Here is a 19909-nt window from a genome sequence, read left to right as displayed (position 1 = left end):
GTTTATATTGAAATCGAGAAAAGCCTCTAAGAATTATGTATATAATTGAAGATCCTCCTTCTATCGAAAATATCATTCTGCCGTGACTCTTAATTCGTTGAAAATCTTTTAAAAGTCCAAGACATTCCACTTGCAAATCTTAATTATTCGTTACTTAAAAATCACAGCTCTTTTTTACAGTGACAGTCACAGGGTAAAAATATACTTTACAACTCTAGCTAGACTGACACATATGTGACGTGTTTACTTTTTATTCGTAAAGAGTAAGCAATTGTTAGAAGTATAGTTAATTTCCAAATTAAATTAACTTATGTATGTTGTGATCATTGAAAAAGATTTTTCTTGAAAAATGATAGAAGTAAATTAACTTCTAGAATTGTGTAATGAGGTCGTACGGGCATGTCTTTGTTAAAATTAAAGACGAAGGAGGCTAAAGTTGTAGCCAATTGCCACGATAGTGTTGATAATGTTATCAGTAACTTTGACTCCGATTCTGCTAACGATAGTGATAATTCCGAAATATTCAAAAGAAATAAAAATAGAGAGGATAATCGTCAATTTCCCACTTTAACTATGAGAATGTTGAACCTTTGTAGAGAATTTGCAATATTTTGTCTTGTAATGATGACATATGCTGCTTTGAGTAAAGAGTAGGTTGAAATTACCTTTCAGACATTCTAAACAAAGTATATATTAAGAAAATGATTATTATATTAAAAATATTAGATCAAATCAATTTATATCGGAAGGATGTTGATCATAGTAATTTGCAAACAGAGTGGCCCTTATAACTAAGATATAACTCGTGTCAAGTATTCAATACAAATAATTATTTTGCAGCCCTCCGAAAATATCCAAATCGCCAGCAGCTTATCATTTTTTCTCGGAAAAATCTATTGTAACTGATTCATATCGAGGACAAATCAGCAAAGTTATAGAAAATGCTAGGTCTAATGACATTGTTTTTGTTATGTTTTATGCACCCTGGGATGCCGATAGTCAAAGGGGAAGAAATGAATTTGAAAAGGCTGCTCATTCCATGCAGGTGAATATGTTTGACTTTTTCTATAATGTGATAATTAATAAGTATCATGTTTGTCTTTATTTTATAATAAGAATAAAACTTTCAAGTGTATTTATAATAGACTAATGTATCATTTGAAGAACTTACAAAATTAATATTAAAATAGTATATTATAAGGATTAAAAATGCATATTTTTTTTACGAGCGACTATAACGGCCTAATCATTACTGTCAGTACATTTTTCCTTTCCAATTCTTTCAAATACTGGAAGATAAGCTTTCTGCCAATCAGGTGTTGGCCAGAACGTACAACTTTTTACTTTAATATTTTTTTTATAGCATTTTCAAAATTCCTTCAATTTTTACCAGGTAAATGAAATGAATGATTTATGGGGTGGGCAAAAAAAGTACATGTTTGAATGGTAAACATTTACATGAGTTAGCTGGACTGAAAGAGTTAATAATTATGTTGCAATGAAAATTTTTTTGTAAATGCTTACCTGATAACTTAATATTGGTAAACATTGCAACCAATGTCAAGTAAATTTACACAGCTAAAATTTTGCAAAAATCTGTCACAAGACTTTTATGATATTTCAATGAACAGGAGAGTACAATCCAAAAAAGTGAGGAACTAATCTTACTAAACTGTTTACTTTCAGTCTCTGAAGATGATAACTTAGTTATTCAAAAGGTGCGTCTGACAGTGTAATTGTGAGTGTTGGTGTAGTGGTGGTGTTCAGTTCAGTAGTAGAGTATGCACAAGGACTTGCTCAACAAGTATTAAATTCTTTTAATAAATATATTAGTATAAGTCAACAACTATGAACTCTTAAAATCTCTTAAAAGAGCAGATTAGGTGATGGATTATATTTTGGACTTTATTATATGTATCTGTGTTGCCCTTGAAGTTATTCTTTATTGAAAAATATGTAGATGATATAATTTTACCCTTCCATGGGCAGAAATAATAATAAAATATTTAATTCATATATTTCAAACATTGGTATAAGAAACCAATAAGTTCTTGGAGATAATTAATATGCCTCCTACTGCATCGAGTCCAAAGTATGTCACCTCTCCTGAAGATAAAAAAGAAAAAAATTTCGAACTCGTGGCAGAGATCTATTGGGCGTGTGTAAAGATGCTCTGTCCTGCAGGAACCGTGTTCTTCGGTTTTTACCATCAAATTTTTGCAGTTTAGGTATGACATACTCGTCTAACATCTATACATAACGCTCTGAATTCACTGTAACTGTGCCTGCCCTTTCATCTTTAAAAAGATGCAGATAATTCCTCGTGATGCAATCGTCGCCCATAGTGTCATATTATTCGAATATGCTGTAAAATATTTAACCATGAAAAATTTTTTTGTCTCAATGACCCACTAGAAGTGGTGGATCTTGATGAGACGGGTGCTTTTTCCAATATAATCTTATTTAAAATCGATTCCATTTTTTATTTTGCTCCTTAACTCATAATTTGGTTAGGTGAGGTTAGGTAGGTCTGTCAGATAAAAAAGATTTGTTTTAAAAAGATCTACAAAAAAGGTCTAAAGCAAAAAATCAATATTTAAAAAGTTATTGTAGGTGCCTACATGAAGTAGAAAGATTTAAAGCAGCACATTTTAAACGTTAAATTTTAAGCTTCAAAATATGATATGGTAGACCTTTTAGCATCTTAATTTGTTTATGAGTGTTTTAAGTGTTTTTAAATTAAAGAAAAAACGAGACGCACCTTATAGTAGCTTAAATTGCTAATCAATACGAACATTTTCAGCACTTCCAATTATGTTTTTGACCTTTAGATTTAAAGTTATGCAGGTGCAATAAAAAAATAAAATGATAAATGTATTTTAATATTAATATATTTTGAAGATTATAATTACTTAACTTCGATTAAGTTACTGTAAAGAAGTAATCGCGGCACTTTAGTCTCTGATCGATTTGGGCTCGACACCCTCGAAAAATCGATTCTACACATAAAAAAAACTGAGGGGAGTATGAAACGGCTACGGGACCCCCCGTAGCTGCCGTACTAAAGTACAAGATATTCCTGTCTAGAAGAATTTTACATTCAACTTTTAACCGTCAAAAATTCCTTCAATGACGTTTTTGTCGATGACTGTACTAGAAGTGGTGGATCTTGATGAGATTGATGCTTGTGTCAAGGTCAAATCGTATTTAAAATCGATTTTATATTGGAACAAGCACTCGTAATATGAATATGGAGAACTTTTTGAGAAGAATCTTATGTGAAAGCAAAGGCACAAAATTATTTTCATTTAAATAGAGATCGCAAAGTTTTAAAAACCCAGCAGACATTTTTTTTCTATTTTTCAAAAGCTATATACTCGGAAAGTTTCAGCCTACTTTTTTGGACTTTCTGGAACCGTTGGTGGTATCCATAATATCCATGACTATAACCGTCTTTACTAAATTGGAATTTCTGGAACCGTTAGTGACGTACTGTGACGTGCGTTTCGCTAACCAAGTTATCGTCTTCAGAGACTGAAGATAAACAGTTTACCTTCAGTCTCTGAAGATGATAACTTGGTTATCAAAACGTTCATATTAGACAGTGTAATTGTGAGTTATGATGTACTGTGATCAGTATTGCTGCATCTTTTATTTTAAATATATTTTATACTCATTGAAATATTCTTTCCGCGAGTGTTTTCACAAAATAATAGTTGTAACTTTTACAAACACATTTTTCTGGGCATCTTGTGACTTTCAGTATTTTCTTTTTAAGCTACTGAGAATGGAAAGCTGCTTTTTCACTTCGCGGATCATGAAAGGTCTTTTCAACTGGCCCCCTAGTTTAAGAAACAATTCTTTAGATTGTTTATACTTTTTCACTCACAAAATAAAACATCATTTTTAACACTCATACGTATAACTATATTATATTTTTAGGATAAAGTTAACTTTATAGCTATAAATTGTTGGCAACCCCATGGAGAATGTCGAACGAAATATAATAGAGTTTACAAATGGCCTGTTCTTATAGCGTATTTACCTCATGGAAGAAGTGTGCACTATAATGGTCTTCTTAGTGCTCCACATATTGTACAATTTTTAAAAAAAGTGTGCAATCCAATAAAACATGCAGGAAAAGAAGCAATCAAGAATTTTCAAGATGTAAGTGATATAGAGATATTATTACATCTCATGGAATTGATGTTTTTCCTATTTCTTAATTTATACAAACTTTTTCAATGGTACGGTACATTTAAACACTCTAATTTAATTTATTTAAACACTTAGACTAGACTTAACTAACTTATATAATAATTAACTCTTCACTTCTTTTTTCACAATTTTACCTAATTCATTCTGTAGCTAAGTGCGACCATAATTAAACTCTGAAAATGTTCGAGATTTAATTCTATTTTTGGACTAAAAATAATGTTTCAAATATTTATAATAAACAACTCAAATAGCAACCGTATGATACGTTCCGAGTACGTTCACCATTAAAATTGTCAATGACAATGTCAGATTTAACATATTCACAATAGTTTACACGTTCTGAGTACGTTCACCATTAAAAATGTCAAACTTTATGTTGGCAATGTTAGATTTGACATAATCACTTCAGAGTTCACGTTATGAGTACGTTCACCATTAAAAATGTCAAACTTTATGATGGCAATATCAGATTTGACATATTCACGTCAGTGTTCAAATTCTGAATACTAAAAAATGTCAAATTTTATTGTGGCAATATCAGATTTTACATATTGACATCAGTGTTGCCATATCTCAAAACTTAAGTAGCAATCCTCGTATCCTGTTATGAATATGTTTATACCAATATGAAGATACTTGGATTTTATAGGACTAGTATTACTTCCTTGAAAAAATCATTAAAAGGTAGTTGAGGAAAAGGGTCGTTCTGATAAAATTTTTAACAAAGGAACTAGAACACTATTACAGTTTTTGAAAGACTAGGAAGCGGATCTAAATCAACAACCGATAGGGAACACTGAAAATAGCAGTATACATTGTCTACGATGTCTGTGTTAAATAAAAACTGCAAACAAAGAATTTCAGTTACCAAAAAATTATAACTTTTAGAAAAAAAAAAGTTTCGTTTGAGTTATTAACTTTTGTATTTATTTTAGGGTTATGTTAAAGCCGAACTGAACACATCACCAGGAAGTCTTGATTTTGCAGTATTCTATGTTGCCTCTTTAAAATACTTAGAAAAAGATCCTCAATTTCGAATAACGTTTTATGTGAATCCATCCTTAGTTTCACCGCCAAAATTGTATCTATATTTGTGGAATGAAACATTAGTAGGTACAAATGATTTAAAAATGGGTGATTTATTACTCATTAAAATTTAACATTGCTTTCATTACAGCTACATACTAATAGTTAACGATTTTTAAGGTGTTTCCTAATCATGAGTTGTCATGGACACCTCACAGTATTTTACAATGGTTATTTCAAAGTACACATCAGGTTACATCTTGGGTACTTCCCACTGGGTCTAAGAGTATAGCATTATCTAGTAGTATGCACAATGGACCTGTTCTTATTCTGTTTACACCAAAGAATCCATTACATAGTAATAATGATTATTACAACATGGTAAGTCGTCGCTACTTTCTAACTATATGTAGAGTCCCTCAGGGACGATACTAAAAATTGTCACAAATTTTTTTCGTTGGTTAGATTATGCATGACGTTACATTTTTATAGGCTTTAGATTAGGCTATTGTTTTATGGATAATTTCGAATATTGATTGGTTAGTTAATAAATGACATTAAATTTTAATACATTAGATCGTTATGGTTGAGCCGAATATTTATTAGCTCGATTATGAATGACATTAAATTTTATAGGTTAGCTCGATATGGGTGAAGTCGGATTTCATAGGTTAGGTAAGGTTGTCGATGGCGTTGAATTTCTCATATAGAATTTGTTTTTTCAAAATCTAAAAGATATGCATAGATTACACTAAGATTATTTAAATCAGTTTTCTTATTAACACATTGATCATTTTAGGTAATACATGTTGTTTTTAAAAATTTTTAATATCTTCGTTTTTAATAGATTAAGTATCAGGAAAAGATAACGATTTTTCAGTATTCTTCTTTTCTATATTGAATTGTATATTATGACTATCGAAAGTATCAGGATTATTTTGGGCAGTATATGTTATTTCTAAAAAAATTGTCAAAACTTTGGCAGATTCATAATCCATATTATGAACACCTATCAGGATATAATTTGCTATCGCTTTTGTGAGAGGTTATCCGATTGGTGAGTGACCTCTTCGACTGACCAATGTACCCAAAGATTGATAATATTGTTTTTATATTAATGAAAATTACTAACAAATCTTTGGACAACCATTGGGTTCTTCAATATCCCCTATATTAGCAGAATATGTAACGGATTATATTTCGGACTTTCTAATATATGTTTTACCCTTCAAATTATAATCAATTAAGTAACAAAACAGAAACATGAAAGCTAGAGGGTCATGTATTCAAAATATTGTGATATCTCTTGACTACTTGACTAATATAATAGAAGCATAAACATTAAGGAGGTCTTTTATGTCGATATATTTTTTCTGTCGCGAGATATCTTACCAGTTCATACCTCTTTACTTATTGAGAATGTATTATAAATATTTTTTCGGTATTAGAACAACGTCATTTTCGTTTAAAAATGGTCTAAATTCTTAAACGATTTTTGGTAATTTTTGGTGTGTTGGTGTTCGTTTTGACAGATGACTGGAAGGTTGGTGTCCCTGAATAACAGTTTCATTTTGATAGATGACTGGACGATGCTTTATTCGGTCAGGTGTGAGGTTATTTACAATAAATTATAATGAGTTCTTAGACAAAGTAAATGTAGTCACGAAATATGGACCTAACCTTAAAAAAGAATGACTTAAACAAACTTATATTCAAAAAACATTTCCAAAGTCAGCTGTCAAACATAAAGCAGTGCTACCAACCGACCGACCACCTACGATACGTGTAATTTCTCTAAAAGCCGCTTGGCATGATGCAAGACAATGTATAAGAAATTGCACGCAATATAAGTCGCAATATTTCTTGATGAAAAGCATGCGCAGATGAAGCTACAGCTGATTGTTTTGTGGAAAATTTAACCATATTTCCATTTTGTTTTTGTCCAAATTTGTCAACAAAGTCGAAATAATCAGTTTTACGAAAGTCAGCTGATCTAAGACAGACATTTGGTTGGTTGTTATGTCAAAAGTAACTAGATTTCTCCCTAGAATTACAACTTGTACGCAATAAAAATGGCACAAAACCGATAAAGGCCGCTTGACATGGTGCAAGAAATTACTTGCAATTTCTGTCATAATTATATCTACTGCTGCCTTGGTTTTGGAACCTGATGGATAGGTTGGTTATTAAGCTAAAAGTAACTAGATTTTACACACAATAACAAATGGTACCGATCCGATGAAGTTGCAAGTGCAAGATCACGCATGGAACCATCAGCTGAACTTCATCTACGCATGCTTTTGATCAAGAAATATTGCGTCTTGCATTGCATTGTACGTTGTATTGTATTATGTCAAGCGGCCTTATTACTGCAAGTGCGAGATCTTGCATCAAACAAATGAAGGAAATATTGCTTCAAATAGAAAGTATTCGTCTTTGCAATATTTTGATCTTGCAAGAAATTCTATGCAACTTCTTGCACGTTGCATTGCATCATGTCAAGCGGCCTTAATGTATATTTTTAACAATTTTTCTATAAACAAATAATGTGAAATCAATCCGAAACAGAAAAAAAAGTATATAACATTCGTTACAAAAGACCATTCCAGCATTCGTTTCTTCATTTCTTGGAACTCCTGCTGGAATGAAAAGCCTTCTGTTACTTGTATTATAATATAAATATACCATTTTAGTATTCTTTTGACCATTCTTTAGTAAAAAGTTCAAGGTTATAGATTATTGAATTACATTTTTCACGAGAATGTATTAATATTTGATTCTTTCATCAGTTCAAACTATCCCATTTGGGTTTCAGGCTATTGAAACTAATATTTTAATTAGAAAAATGTTTCAATCCAATTTTTTAGTATAATTTGCTTAATATTTTACAAAATATCTCAAACTAATGTTTATTTTATCATTCTAACACTAAAAAAAGTAGGTCATTATTTTACATCGTTTTTATAATTTTCTTTCAGTTACAAGAAATAGCCCAAGAATATCATTCTTGCGATGAGAACATTTTTGCAAACGTGCTTGCTGTTCATCTACAATTAAAACGTACTGGTAAGTATTTTAGATAAAACTTAAATTGTTCTCAGACAGTAGGAAAACAATTTTCGTTCAATAACTTTTCCTTTGTTATCTTTATCGCGTTCAACGTTTTGTATGAAGGTAAGTAAGTAGCAACGAAGGTTGCTACTTATCTTTGAGGCAGACAAATAAATATTGAACATGCTTTTATTGTTTTTCAAAATATTCTTCCATCAAGACCAATACGCTTTTGCATGCGTTTGAACCTATTGTCGAAGCATTTTTTCCATTCTGATTGAAGTACCTCCAAAACATAAGATTTGAATGCACCAATCGCTTCTTCAGATGTAGAAAAAAGTTCACCTCGCAATTTATTTTTGATCTGCGAGAATAAGAAATGATCATTGGATGCAAAACGGCAGTTGAACCATCACTTCGATGTTTTGATTGTTCAGAAACGTTTTTGTTTGTACTGATGTGTGAGAGCTCGCATTATCGTGGTGAAGAATGATTCGTCTTCTGCGATTGGTGTCCCTGATTTTTTCGAACACTTCTGGCAAACAAATACTTTTTGTACCAATCAGAATTGACAGTTACAAACAATTTTTGTTGGATTTGGCTTGTCTTGAAAGACATCCAGCTTCCCTACCTACGGCATATGGCTGATAACTATCCAACATCTAAAGAGGCGACTGTCAAGAAGAACGGAGAAAGCGAACCCCTTATCTTACTTTTTATCTAATATAAATTAACATAGGGAAAACACACATATAATACTAAGGAATAAAAAGGACTAAAAATTAAAGTTCTATCAAAATCTTGAAAGCAATCAAACCATAGGAAAAAAATAATGAATTATGAAACATAGTTAATCAAGAATAACATAAACAGTTTCGTATTCGTCCATCTGCATAATGGAGTTTTTTCCTAGTCTCAGTCTTAGTCATTAAGGATCATATCGTCTCCCAATTGTTTGATGTGTCGATGTGGGTGAGTTTGTATTTGTTGTAATCGTGTTTTTAGTGTTTGTCTATCATTTTGTCGGATATGTAGTGCAGTCGAGTATGAAATGTTCTTCTATCGTACCACAATGTACGCAGTTTCCGTTAGTCTATCTTAAATTGAATCTTCTGTTGTAGGTATTCATTCATGTGTCCATACAGTTTGTTGTTTACTTTCGAGTTCATATGAATAGATCAATGATTTGTCGCATGTTTAGTCTTATAGACATCTTCGAAGCACCACAATTTAATTCCATTTTTGACCAAAACGAATGTTTCAAGTACCTGTAAACATCTCAAATAGAAGTCGTATGACAACACCTTCTGAGTACGTTCACCATTAAACTTTATGATGGCAATGTCAGATTTAACATAATCATATAAGTGTTGCCATATCTTGAAACTTTAATGGCAACTCTTATACAAAAACTTTTTGTGCTATTTTCATTTTTATAAAAATTTTAGATTAATTTTTCAATCTCATGTTTTTAATCATTGTGTATCTTGTTTCCATTTGTACTTTTGATACTTACTAAGATAAGTATTATCCATAAAATTTATTGAGTTTATTTTAGCAAATTTGTTATTACACAAACAATTGATGTCTTCATGTACATTGAATACAAAACTCCTGAACAGTACAGTAATGTCCCACACGAATCCAGTTTGGGCAAATGTATCAGCGTGTTCCCATAAAACTGAGACAGAAGACTGTGATTTAGTATCAGATCAAAACAATCGACACGTACGTGTCCAGTTTAAGACTGAAAACAGTTTAGAACATTTTTCTAAAGTTGTTACAGGTAAAGACCCCTGCAATGATAAAATCGTCAATACAGAGAAATTCTATAAAACATCGATTTTAACAGGTATGTTATGGGTTATATTATTACATCAATCCTTTAGAGCTGGAAACACAACTTTTAAAAATTATTGGTTAGGTGTACTTAATTGAGAATCGAGGTAAAAAAATTGTTTGAAATATATGAATGCAATATTTTATTATAGTTAAGTGTCACCTTATTAATTAAATCACTTCTAATGCCGCTGTTGAGCATGATTTCAAGGCCTCGGTTGCATATAAGCAAGTCAGTCTTTGTACCTTTGAGACATTGTTCCTTATGGTATTCATACTAGTTCTAATATCCCAAACAACTGCCCCATATGTGATGATTGGTCTCAAAATTGCCGTGTACATCCACAGTAGGATCTTTGACTTACAACCCGAATTCCTCCCCGTTTCTGTACACTATCAGGACTTTCGTGACTTTAGTGGTTATCCCCTCCATGTTTTTTCAGGAGAAGTTTACTATCTAGTGTGAGTCCTAAATATTTCCCTTCTGTTTTCCACCCGTCTAGCTTTATTGGCTTGAGGTTGAGTTTTTTTTCCTAGTGAATGAAATTATGTAAGTCTCATTTGGGTTGACGTTTAGCCCCACCAATCGACACCACCATTTTGTATAGTTGAATTATGTCACAGAGTGTATTCTTGAAGCATCCTTCTGCGTAGATGACTATGTCGTCTATGTATCCTTGACAGGGTATGCCGAGTTCAGTCAGGCCGCATAAGACTTCGTCCTCCACTAAGTTCCATGTAAATGGGGATGTGACTCCCCCTTGTGAACAACCCCTGTTTGTAGTAATTGAAATTGTGACTTGCCCTACTTTCATTTCTGTTGTTCTAATAAATAGTAGTTGTACCATCCATCTGGAGGTTGTCCTATTACTCCTCTCGCGTATAATGCTGTTTTGATAGCGCCTCGTGTGGGTTTTGGCCTTCTATATCTAGGCACATACTACGCTTTCTTGGTTTGTCAGAGCGTTCTGGATTCCAGTTGTCAATTGTACCAGTGCAGTCTCCGTATATTTGTCTGTCTGTGAATTGACATAAATGGAGAGGTTTCCATTTCAGAGTTGTTGTCAGTTAGTTGTTGACAGCTCTTTCCATCGTTTTGAGAAGAAACGTTCTGAGGCCGATTGGTCTGAAGGATTTGGTATGTATGGTGTCCTTCTTTCCTGCTTTTGGTACGAAGGTTACTTTGGCCCTTCTCCAATGCTCTAGTAGGTACCCCAGCTCTAGACTGCTTCTGCTGACTGCCACTCAAGTGTGGCATTATATCCTTCTTCTTTGAAGGAAGGCTGGGAACATTTCGTCCACGTCAGGTGACTTGAATGGTTGGAAGGTGCTTAAAGCCCATGTTATTCGTTCACTGCTGCATACTAGTTATTCAATTGCTGCTGCTTCTCTCATAATTTTGCTAAGTTTTGTCTTCAGCAATAACTGTGCTCCTCACTCTCCGTGAGGCTACCATCCGGTTTCCTCAGTGCCATGGTTGTATTGACTTCCCCTTTTACTTTTCTTATTTCTTTATTGTAGGCAGTGAGTTTTCTGGTGTAGCTCTGTCAGTTCCCGATACACTTCATTCTGTTAAAGAGGTGCCGTGTTTCTTGTTACAAATTGGTGTGTTCCCTACATTGTGCATGTAAAGGTTATTAGTTATAATATATTCTAAGAGCTGCTCATCTCTGCTGTTGGTGTCTTTGCTTCCCCAAACAGTGTTATATGCATTTACGCTTCCTAGGAGTATTGGCAGCTTCTTTCTCTGACTTATACGGAACAGGAGGGTCTTGGTTTGCCGAAAAACTCCGTAACCCTTTTATAAAGTGGTTCCTGTCAAATAATGAGAATTAAATAAAAGTTGCTGGAAATAAGGTGTGGAATCAATTAATTATGTGGTGCATAACACAAAAAAGTTGTGAAACACTGTTCTAAGTTGTAATTTTTCGAATCGTTGGCGATATACTTAACACACAGTTTCCACTACCACTACACCAACACTCACAATTACACGCGCGTTTCGATAACCAAGTTATCATCTTCAGAGACTGAAGTAAACAAATGACTGAACTGAACTAAAACATATTAACATGACTCATACACTGCCAGTCATAATTATGAAATAAATATAAATAATGTAAAGTTGTTAAAAAATATATCCAATAATAAATTGCTGGTTGCATATGAAAACATTAAAATTGTTAAATGTAAGTACCTTTTTAAATAGGTACAAAGGGCCTATTCCTTACAGGCCATTCTATAGTTTACTAGTAGTAGAATTATTTTTTGCGGGAGAAGGTTTATTGGTTGGAAAATTTAGTAAAAAAATATGTGAGCTAATAGATTTTAGTTTACTTTTAGTCACTGAAGACGATAACGTGGTTATCGAAACGCGCGTCAGACAGTATAATTCTGAGTGTTGGTGTAGTGGTAGGGAAACAGTGTGTTCAGTATGAAATTATCTTCGCTTGTTATATTAAGTACAACTCTATACAATACTTATTTATCTTCGTTTGTAAGCCGATTATGGTTTTACAAAGTGACAATATCTGTAATAACATTTTCGCCATTTGATGACTGGCAATATACAAAGTCATGTTTCTAATCATACATTTGATAATATAAATTTTAGGATTTGGTGACTATAGATCTGCGGAAAATCTTCAAAAATTACATGAAGCAGAGAGATGCAAAGATTTTTTGGAAGCAGAGAAACAATTTCCTGCAGTATTTGTAAAGGATTCCTCACTTAAAAACATTACCATTACAGGTTTGTCCTGTAGAAGTAATAAAAGTTTATCAATGTTAGCGATGGATAGTCTACTTTATTCACATTTTGCATTAAGGCTTGGAATTGACCTAAGCAAAGAACCAGATAGAACTGCAGTAGTGATTTTAAATGATAAGGTATCATAAATGACACAACATTATTATTGATAGGAGTTTAAAAACTTATATCAAAATTATTGCAACGTGTTTTTCATCTACTTACACTTTTTTATTTAAAAAGCAATCACAAGAAGGAAGTAAAGAAATTGGCTTGGAAGCAAGTGCATCAGACACAGAATTTTTCTATACTACTTAAATATTAATTTTGATGTCCTTGATAAAATTTACTAATAGATCTAAAGTTTGTCGGTTATCTATGCTTAAAAGGTGTATGAGGTTTAGAGCTAGTGAGTACTTTTGCTTAACAAGTAACGGCAACAAATTGTTTGTTTTATGAATGTGATTGCTGCATCCGAAATGTGATTGAAATCAGCACAAGAATTATCATCGCAGGTACAAGTTGATGATTGTATAACGCCCAGCCCGCCAAGATATCTCCCATGACCATTCTTCATTCTAAGTATACTTACTGAGTAAAATTTCGAAGTTGTGTATTTGAAAATATAGTTCGGGGGCGAGGGTAAAGTAGGATAAATTTAAAAATGGGTGTTATTTGAGTATCGTGAGGCAGTATCCCAGTGTTTTTTCCAGGATACGTACATTTTATTAAAAAAATTTTATATTTTCAAATACGATCTCTAGTAGCGGACTTAAAATTTTGAAAATAATGTCCAATTGGGACAACTTTCGTTATAATTTGTGTCCGTGAAGCTATAATATAATCCGTTCCTGAGATATGACCGAGGGCCGTTGCTAGTTGCTCACCAGGTACATTAAAATAGTTATAAAATTATAGGTTAGGTTAGGTTAGGTAGGTACATTAAAATAGTTATAAAATGTTAGAAATACTTTTCATTATAAAGTTGCACATTTGTTAAATGTGTATTGGACATTTTGCTTACAAAAGAACACGTTCTTGTATTTGTAATAGAAAAAGCAATGAAAAAAATGGTTGCTGCAAAATTATTTATTTTGAGTAAAAGAATTTGTTCCAATTGAATTTTACACTTTACTATTTTTTGTTTGAAAAAATGTTCTAATCATTTGATTGATATGCCTAATCGCGATAATATCTAATAATAATGTATACAGGGTGCCTCAATTTATTTAATTACGTTATCTACACCACCATTTACGTTGTTGAATCTGTAAAATTCTTAGGGCTTGTTGTGGACAATTCCTTGAATTGGGAGTTACATATTGCCGGCTTATCTAAAAAATTAAGTTCTAATTAAAGAACTGAACTTATCTCCATCTCCTTATTGAGTCCCATCTCCGAAACGCCCTTCCCTTCTGGGGTACGTGTGATGCGATTCAATTTTTGCGAATTTTCAAACTACAAAAGAGAACTGTTAGATATTTACTAAAACATTAAAAATTCTGACTCTTCCTTATTCATCTTTGATTCCTTTTGCCTACTTCGCAAGCACGGTTCTCCAATTTCAGAAAAGACGTTGCACGACTATCCACTTACGAACGCGGACCACTACCTTTATCTACCTACTCCACGTTCAGAATTAGTTGAGGGCTCAATATTTATATATTATTACAATGCAAAAAATGAACAATTACTTGCCAATTGACATCAAATCGATATCACCTTTTTCCGCATTCCGCAATATTTGAGGACATATTTACTGGAAGGTGTCTTCTACTATGTAAACGACTTCTTTTCTAATAATAACATTTAATCTCGGACATGCTACATACTGGTTTAATTTTGCATATTTTCTCTTTCTCTCTCTCTCTCTCTCTCTCTCTCTCTATATATATATATATATATATATATATATATATATATATATATATATATATATATACATAGTTTTCTCATTTTTCAGATGGAGTCTCATTATATTTTGGAACAACCAATAACTAGCGATTCTTTAAAAGAATTTATATCTAACTTCTCAAAAAATCATTTAAACAGATCGTTCAGCTCAGCAACGACTTTATCATCAGCATCATTCCAAAAGAAGAAAGAAAATGAATCGCGTATCGTTGTTGAAGAACTGGATACAAATACATTTCTTCCAACGGTCTTACAAGATGATAATGTAAGTGCTGAGTATAATAATTCAAGAAACTGATACAAAGAAAATAATGCTTAGAAATTTTTCGTATACATAAAAATGGAAAGTTTATTAATGATAACAAATACATAATTAATTAATATTATATTATCTACGAGTGTATAATGAAGGTATAAGGAAGATTATGTGAAAGATTTACTTAATATCTTACCTTTGTTGCTAGGTATTAATCATCAGATGATTAGTTGAAAAGTTATTGATATCTTGATGTAAGATTTATATTTTGTGGATAATTCAGTAATTTATACTAACAAAGTCGATTCACAAAATATCAAAACACCGAAATATCTACACACACAAACAATAATGTTGACAGGGTTGAATCATTTTTTTTTTCAAAAGGTGCATTCATTTTAAAATTGTTACAAAACACGGTATATTAAGAAACAAATGTACGACTTGCATATTCCAAGCCGCTGATGGCTAATGTAAATGCTCTGCGCCTTTCAAAATGCGAGTCTCGGGTTCGATTCTGGTATAGGAAAATTCATTTATCAAACTTTTTGTACATATATAATGAACTGAATTAAAAATATTTAATGGTTTACATCTTGAAAAATGTATGTTCATTTTCTGTTGATATCAATTAATATTTTCATGTTATGCTACTTTTGGAAAACAATTGATATACGTATTTTTCCAAATTTCCAAAACTGTAGTTATTTTCGTAGCACTTAAAAATAGTAGTGTCTCAGACTGTGTACTGAAAATTTTTATAATTTAAGTTGAGGCCTTGTTTGTTATCATCCAGCATTCCACATTTCCACTTTTCCCTTTGCCCATAATAAATGAAGAATTTTGATAGAAGAAGTACACTGATGCCAACCATGAGGAAAGTAAAATGAAATTGAATTATTTGCATCGGTCACCTTCAATGGTATACCTGAAACGTTCTTTCTCGACGTGGCCATTCGAAGTTGAATATCATCTTCCATCGATACTTTAAATAAATAGATGTATTATTCTAAATACCGTGTTATAATGTGTTTTATCCATAATTTATGCTAGATTTGGTAAAGCCTGTAATATTCAGGTATGGAAATGTGAGAATAATTTTCTTTCTAGTATCATACAGTTAAATCAGCTTAATGTGGTAATATTTGCGCAAGTACTGGTAATTTCTTACTAGTGAACTCTTCGAATAAACTTAATCCTAATTTAAATAATTTAAATGATTTGTTAAAAGCGCCAAATTAAATCCAATAAGAGATATTTTTCTTTTGTTTTAGGCTGTTGTAGTATTTTATTACTCCAAACAATGCTCTTTTTGTAATGGTATTTCTTACATATTTCTTACAGTTGCCAAAAAATTAGCATTTTTGAGAAATTTGGTATTTGCTCGTATCGATGGAGATATTAATATTCTTCCTTGGGAATATACAATGGAAACATATCCTACTATTCTATTTTTTCCACCTAAAAGGTAATATAACATTTGTATTTCATCATTAAAGATATTAATCAAGTGTGTCATATCGCACATCTAATATAAAAAAGACCTAACTGCAAAAATCTCATTTTTTAAGATATAAGCGTCGTGAATGTTATTTTTCTAATGGAATAAAGACAATATTGTGTTAAAGCATAAAAACGCGAGATGGCAGAAGTGTCACTTTTCTTTTGCGTGCTTTTACATTGACCCAACTCTCAGTTTGGTTTTAGGTTTTGTCACAAGAGCACGCAAAAACGACATAAGTGCAAAGTGGTACTAGTTAATTTGATTGCATTTCCAGCAGAAAATCAGTTTTATCTATCTTTTCAATTAAAATTTTTCAAATGACATATTTCAAGCAGACGTAGAAAAATTCAAGTATGCAAACCGTATTGAAAGGCACTCTTTATATTCGTGTGATATGTCACTGATACTGTCATACTAGTGTAAAAATTGTACCTTTACACATAGGATGAAGGCCAAACTCAAATCATACTAGTTTTAGCTTTGCAAAAATGAAATAGATCTGGCGGTTCTCAGCTATTAAATTAAAACATGTTACTAAATATATGATTTGTTCTAGAAAATGTTGAGTCGTAGTAAAAAACTTTTAGAAATGGTCCTTAATTTGAATTTGGTGATAACAGTACACCTTTGGTACCATATAAGGAGGACTTAAATTGAAAGTAATAATATGAAACTACCTCCTTCAGAAAATTCAATTACTATTTGTGCTAAAACTAAAGATGACCTAATTACAAATATAACTTGTGAGAATGAAGATAAACCTCATTACACTTCAGTAGATTGGTGCTTGCCGTTTAGAGGTGCCTGTATAAAATGAGTTTAAACTTCTATAAGTTGTAATGCTCGGGAAAAACGTGTCTTGGTAGCTGGTTTCTCATAAATTTTACTCTTCCCTATAATGCAATATGAAATGACAATAATGCATGCTAACCAGACATAGCTAGTTTGGTGCAAAAATACCAAAAATTAAAAGAATTTGGGTCGGTAGTTGAAAGCTTTACAATGAAGTGATTTACAAGGAAAGACAAAGTGAACGTTTGCGCTACTATTCTTGTGAATAGTATTACTATTATTCATTGAGAACATCTAACTGATGATCTTTATTTAAATTTGCTTCAAGAAATGATAGACCTCTTAATAACAACTAGTTTGGATATTATTAACTTCCAACATAGATAAACTTTACTACATTACTTTCTTTCAATTAAACTGTGGCTGGATAAATATCCTGACTGATGGATTTGTCGAAAAGAAGCAATAAGTGGCCACCATGATTCCCCCACTTAGCGCTTCTAGATTTCTTACTTATGGGACAGAAAATAACCATAAGATGCAAGTGAAGAGCTTCGGGCAGAAGTTTTTTTGATACGTATGAAAGCAAACTACTATTCAGAAAATAATGGATAATATTTTGAGAATATAATAAAATGCAAATTTTAGGGGTTGATGTAATTACAAACCTTTTCAAAAATTAATGTGGTTTTTTTAAATTCCTCTAAGAGATAAAATATAGACATTCAGTTTATAGATACCAGATTGATATATTCAACTATAGCTTTGTAATACGTACAATTTTACTGTAATCAACAATTTTATATTATAATAAAAATTATTTTTAGGAAATCGGAGAGTCGTGCCTTTCCACCTGATATAGCTATAACAGTACAAAACATCATCAGCTTTCTATTGGTGAATCTCGAACCTAATTTGAAATTACAAGCTTTGTGGTATTTATGTATCCAGACAACGGTAATAATATCTATTTTTTTATTTTAATTATTGTAATTTTTTACGTTAGTTGACATTTTATAATTATTATGTTTTTGTTGATTAATAGTTTTGATTTTAGATCTCTTTTAATTGTAATCACTGTGGAGAGATAATAATCTTGACCTTCTGACCTAATTTTGACCTTATTCATAATCTAATTCAGCATTTTATAGTTTTTCAAATATAATCATACATATATCTGTCCTATTATATTAATTATTTTCCCCAAAATAAATAAAAAAATACTAATTTCCCTGGAATAATCATACGAAATTTGCTTAAATATAAGGAAATTATGAAAGATGTTTTAAATTTTCTGAGCACTATATATATGAAAAGCAAAATGGAAAAGATATTACAAAAACTTACCAGCGACATAGATAGAGGACGTTTTAGAATACATACATACATACATTATTGAATTTTTGGAATAGAGTATGAGGTGGACGACAAATTGATACATAAACAAGGGATTATTTAAAATATTTTAAGAAAAACAAGTTGAATGTTGTTACAAAATATATTATTACTGGAATTTTTTTTAATAATTTCAACAATTTATATTGATTCAGAGAATCGTAGTTATATCCTATGTTTTCGGTTTTTGTGTCATTCTCTCAATTTCGAAGTTAGGCAGTGGCCGACGTGCGGGGTTCACCTACACAACGAAGCTTCCTTAGAAGAAACAACTTCCGAATATCATGACATTAAAAGTTTTTGAAATTATGTCTGTTGTAAATTTCTGTTTGTTTTTCAACATAAAATGTAATTGCTATTTATATTTCAGGCACCAAAAGAACATTCTTCATGCTATTCCACACTATTGGGAGAAACTCTCAGTTTAATCGACTCAACTTTGAAAGAATGGAGAAAATCACATACTTTGCAACGACAAGTTTTACTACACCGATTGAAATCCTTACGACAGCTACACCTGCTGTTTGCTCATGCACAAGAAAAACAAAGTGCAATTTTAGATTATTTAAATAAGATTCATTCAAATTTACGCTTTACCAAAGACTTTGATTTTCTCAAACAATCTAAATCAATTATTGATGAGTTATAGCAAATATTTATTGTAAAAAGGAAATTATCGTAAAACATTGTAAAGAATATTAAAACTGTTAATTGTTATATTTATTAACAATATAAAAATAGTTCTATATCGTATGTATTTTATTTACTTTTGCTGAAACATCATCTTGGTGCTAAGTTTTTTTTTGTACAAATATGTTTTAAAACACATAAAAATATCTGTTTTTACTGAAAAAGATTCAAAATCAAGAAAATTTATCAAAAATAATATGAAAAAGAGAAAACTCGTTTGTATCTTAACCCATTAAGTACCATGAGTCCCATTTGGGGATTGCGCAGTTTCATTTTGTTGACTTGTCACGTTTGAGTTGTATTGTTCGAACTATTAATTTGTTCCTCAATTGTAGAAATAGAATTTTGAACTTGAAACTTGAGTTTGTTAATTCTGTGTTTTTACACAAAAAGAGTAAGTACAGTGTACTAAAATCAGACTGAGCTACTAAACTCTTAGTTGTTATTTATTTTTGAGGTTATGTTCGAACATTTC

The 19909-nt window shown here is 31.5% G+C and overlaps 1 protein-coding gene across 1 annotated transcript; it reads left to right on the top strand.

The window, feature by feature from the left end:
- The first annotated feature begins 214 nt into the window (after window positions 1–214).
- Window positions 215–19492, top strand: LOC130891046 (thioredoxin domain-containing protein 11). The gene is made up of 12 exons (XM_057795545.1): window positions 215–650; window positions 841–1045; window positions 3943–4167; window positions 5154–5327; window positions 5425–5625; window positions 8223–8310; window positions 9854–10147; window positions 12749–13023; window positions 14847–15062; window positions 16328–16521; window positions 18177–18306; window positions 19115–19492. Exons 1-12 carry the CDS (start codon window positions 400–402, stop codon window positions 19391–19393), a joined length of 2532 nt encoding a protein of 843 aa, XP_057651528.1. The 5' UTR covers window positions 215–399; the 3' UTR covers window positions 19394–19492.
- Window positions 19493–19909: the final 417 nt, after the last annotated feature.

The sequence above is a fragment of the Diorhabda carinulata genome, chromosome 3 (genome assembly GCF_026250575.1).
Source record: "Diorhabda carinulata isolate Delta chromosome 3, icDioCari1.1, whole genome shotgun sequence".
Taxonomy (NCBI): Eukaryota; Metazoa; Arthropoda; class Insecta; order Coleoptera; family Chrysomelidae; genus Diorhabda; species Diorhabda carinulata.
This window is presented reverse-complemented; position numbering and strand designations above follow the sequence as displayed.